Source organism: Bactrocera latifrons, unplaced genomic scaffold (assembly GCF_001853355.1).
Source record: "Bactrocera latifrons isolate USDA-ARS-PBARC rearing strain unplaced genomic scaffold, ASM185335v1 scaffold_961, whole genome shotgun sequence".
Lineage (NCBI taxonomy): Eukaryota > Metazoa > Arthropoda > Insecta > Diptera > Tephritidae > Bactrocera > Bactrocera latifrons.
The window spans coordinates 29533-33676 of record NW_017537669.1 but is presented as its reverse complement, the minus strand read 5'-3'; the positions used below and the strand labels follow the sequence as shown (position 1 = coordinate 33676).

Sequence of the window (4144 nt, the reverse complement as noted above, 5' to 3'; positions counted from 1 at the left end):
TCACAATAAATGTAGAACCAATTCAAAATTTTCAGAACGAGTTTACTCGAAAGTTTGTGTGCTCCAATAAAATYACGGCTATGGTATCATTGCAGACATTCTTTGAGGRGTCTGTTTTATAGCGAACAYAAGTATTTTAGTGGCACAAAGCATTCAGTGAAKKAAGCTGARTAAGGAATACCAACTAGYCATTTTATGTGAAGGAATTCGTCTTAAACGAACGGATTTGTGGGATTCCTGGATTTTGAGTACTAATGTTCACTTGCTAATCTCGCTTTGGATTCCGAAATAAAACTCTTTATGTTTTTTTCAATTTTGATAAAATCAGAAACAATTTATTTTGCAAAGAAACCATTGAAGTTGAACATTTTTGCTTTGCTTATGTGTTTAATGCCGCTTGATGCCTGTTATACGAATAAAATTCATCATGAAATGATTTCACAAACGCTTGTTTTACTCTTTCATCCATGATACGAAAAACTACAACAAAGCACATTTCAAAAATATTCCATAATTTGTAACGAAAAATACTTTATTCTCTTTTTCACAATCTGCATTTCATAATTTTCAGCACAAATATTTGCCAATTTAACGAAAATATTTATTCACAATCATCTTTTGCAATTGTTACACAAAAGCAAATTGTAATTGAAATTCACTTTCAACACACAAAAACAAAAATATTTGCATTTTCGAGGTTGACATGCCTTTATACATATGTACATACTCGTACATATATACAGTTGTATGTACAAATGCATTCACGTAAATATTTATGCGCGTTTGATAGTTCCCATTTCGGTATTTTAGCCGAAAGTCACCATCGATSGGTGTTGTTGTTGTGAGTGTTTGTGTGTTCACTGCAATTTCCTATTTCCCGTGGTGTTGTGCYAGAGTTCCGTTTCTCATATTTCCGTTTGGTTTGATGTTTTTGCCAGCGCTTGTGGTGTCACTGCTATAAAGGGAAATTGTTTTCCGCCGGTGGCTTCAAGCCAGAGCAGAAAGACGTCTCTCCTTTTTAGCGTTTTTGGTGGTTTTCTGCATTTGCCGTTGGGAGTTTTTAATTTCTTTGGTATATTTCACGTGTGATAGTTAATCATTTAAATAGATACTTGGATATAGATAGTAAAAGAAATAATGGAAGGGACCTTTGAGTATCTAGCGTATTCGCTTTAGCAAAACATCTTACTATCATAAAGGTTTTTTCAAAAGAGTGATAAAAATGCTTTAGCTCCGTCCTTCCTTTTCGCTGTTTGGCGCCAATTGGAGATTGCAAGTGTAACTCTTGCTCTTCCTTTGCTTTCCSCGGCGGACATTGGGCCGAAAACCTGCAGTGTTTTAATCCATTCGGACGACATGAGCATTGTCTTTGTTCATCGAGAGGACTTTATTTCCCAATTGCCTACTCAGTCCGAAGTAGCACCTGATGGCAAGAGTTGTTCTGCGTTGGATTTTGAGGCTGATGTTGCTGTTGGTTTTAATGCTGGTTCCAAGATTGACGAAATTCTCTACGACTTCGAAGTTATGACCGGCAACAGTGACGCGGAAGCCGAAACACGAGTGCGTACTTCACTTCCTTATCCAGTTTGGAGAAAGCAGAACTAATGGCGCGGGTGTTGAGGCAAATGATATGAATATTATCGGGGTACGCCAGYAGTTGTACACCCTTGGGTCATTAACAATAACGTGATACGAAAATGGTCGTGGTCAAATCSAGGTGAGCCAGCTTAAATGGTTACCAAACCAGGATGGATACCAGTAAGATTCGCTATGTGTTTTGTGATGTTGGCAGGGAATCAGCTACCATGACCTGTTCACCTCGGGTCAAATTCTTTACTGTCACTAATTGGCCCGTCTGAAAGAAGCTATGGCCCAGAAGTAGCAGCTTTGAACAAAATGAAAAAATGTATATTCCTTCAGGACAACGTCAGGTAATACCTATTGAAAATGAGTCGCCAGAAGTTGCTAGTGTTTGGTGTGGAGGTCCTTATGTATCCAACTTATGTACCCAACGAAGATTACACCGCGTGCTTAGGTCTATTGTGCCATCTAACAATACGGAATTCCATACCATATACATAGTTTTCTTGGCAGATCAAAGTTAAAGTAGGTCAAACAGAGTATTAACCAAAACATAGCTAAAACAGTTATTTTAGGAGTCGAGCCGAAAAAGTTTCTATGAATTGTAATTTACATTGCTGCGATAGCTATAGACCCTGGTCGAGCTCCTGCATTTCAAAAAATATAACACACAAATTGCGTACAATGCACCTCAGGCATATGTGACATTCTGATATAAACACAAAAACAAACATATGTTATATGTAGAAAGCAACAACAACAACTGAGAAACGCATTTCTTTTTAAAAATCACGACGCACTTCCAACGAAATTGCCCTTTATGAACTTGTATGCATATTCAGAGTCGCTGAACAAGAGCCAAATGAAAAATCTGTGACTGTTGCGGCATGTGGCAACGTACATAAGTGCAATGCAAAAGCATTAAAATAAATGACCAAAAAACAAATAAGCGATTGCAATGCGAAACGAATTTCTTGGAGCGCAATATTTTCGAATTTGTAGCGAAGGGAAAAACAAAGCAAATTTCCGAGCAAAATATACATAATAAATACAAAATATATAGTATACATATATATGAGTGCATATATAGGTAGTGCATGCCTGAGTGGCATTTTCGTCAACTTACCGATTTGGCGCCGGTCGTGATGCGTGCACTTTGCGACCGTGTGGCCGGTCGTCGACGCCGATAGCCGGGCGTGCCGCCGCTCTCGGGTGTGGCACTGCCCGATGCCGCGCCGTACGGCGGCATATTATGTATGGCCGTTTCGATGCTGCCGCCGCTCGTTGCGCAAATGGAGGCGCTGCGCGTCTTCTTCTGCATGCGCATCGGTGAAAAGTCGTCGACCATTTTGAGGCTGAATTTTCACTGCACTTTGGATWTGCTCGCCTCGCTTTTGTGATTTGCAATTTTCCTCACCACGTCGCACGTCKGTTTCTCTGCTTCTTTGATCTTTGCCTGTGCGTTTCTTTGTTTGCTTGTTGGTGTCTGCGACGCTGTGTTTATTTTTGGTTACAATGTAATCGGTTTTTCGTCGTTTTTGTTGTTGTTGACTGTTTATTTGTGGTGTCGCTGTTTCGCTTTGTGGTTTTGCAAATTACGGTGAGCTTTTACTCTACTTTTTGATTTTTGATTGCAATCTCTTTGATTTTTCGTTTTAGTTGTTTGTATTGTGTTGTTGTTGTGTTTATTTTGATTTAAGTAATTAYTGTTRTTGTTGGTTAATTTGTAGCAGTAAYCAGTTTGAGAAGACGAGAAATTTCCTGAAAGAAGTAAAGAAAATTGTTGTAATTTAGTTGTACCTAATCCATTATTACATAAAAAAGACACTAATGGAGCAATTAAAATATTTTTCGTAATATCACAATTAATATCACATTAGCTAATTGCTCAATTAGTATTAATTTGACAATAATTTGATGAAAAGCTTGCAATATATGAGAAAAATGTTAAATATCGTGAGTTACTTAAGAAAGTACGGTTTAAGCGGTCACAACTTAAGTAAAAAACTAACTTCTCGCTTGGCCGGAGTTGATTTGAAATAATGTACGAAATTATTTAGAATTTTGATGTTAACGTCGGAAAATGAGGAAATTATTATTTTTTTTTATTAAGACTTAATATCTCGAAAGAATTGGTTTGATCTTAGACCCATCCGTGTGTTCTTATATGCATGAAATTTTCTTACTGTTCTATAAAAGCAGTGGCGGATAAAAGGATTTCAATTTTCTGACATAAATTAGTAACTGAAAAAATAAGAAAAATAGTATTTTTTTTTTGCCTTTGTGATATTCTATCTCTARCTCTTTCACTCAGCGTGATTCTTCAGAAAGAATCGATGGATCTGACAAAGGCGTCAAATATGATAGATACGCTGCTTGTAACGTCCCGAAATGGAAGTCAAAAAGGTGAGGCACATTTTTGATTCATTTATTCAGAACCGAAAAAACTGACGGCTGAACTTARAGTTGACAAAGAATCTGTGGCCGACAAGCAAAACGCGAAAATTTGTGCGTGAGAACTTGCGTAGAATACTACAGGGTCTCAGTGTAAATTCCTCTGTTG

General features: G+C 37.6%; 1 protein-coding gene across 1 annotated transcript in view; it reads right to left on the bottom strand.

Moving 5' to 3' along the window:
- The window catches only part of LOC108977879, a gene marked incomplete at its 3' end in the record, with an annotated part of 35383 nt that overhangs the window by 24008 nt on the left and 7231 nt on the right, over positions 1-4144 (bottom strand). Inside the window, exon 2 of the mRNA XM_018947843.1 lies at positions 2708-3342. Within this exon, the coding sequence (XP_018803388.1) occupies positions 2708-2929 (222 nt within the window). The remainder of the gene's footprint in view (positions 1-2707; positions 3343-4144) is intronic.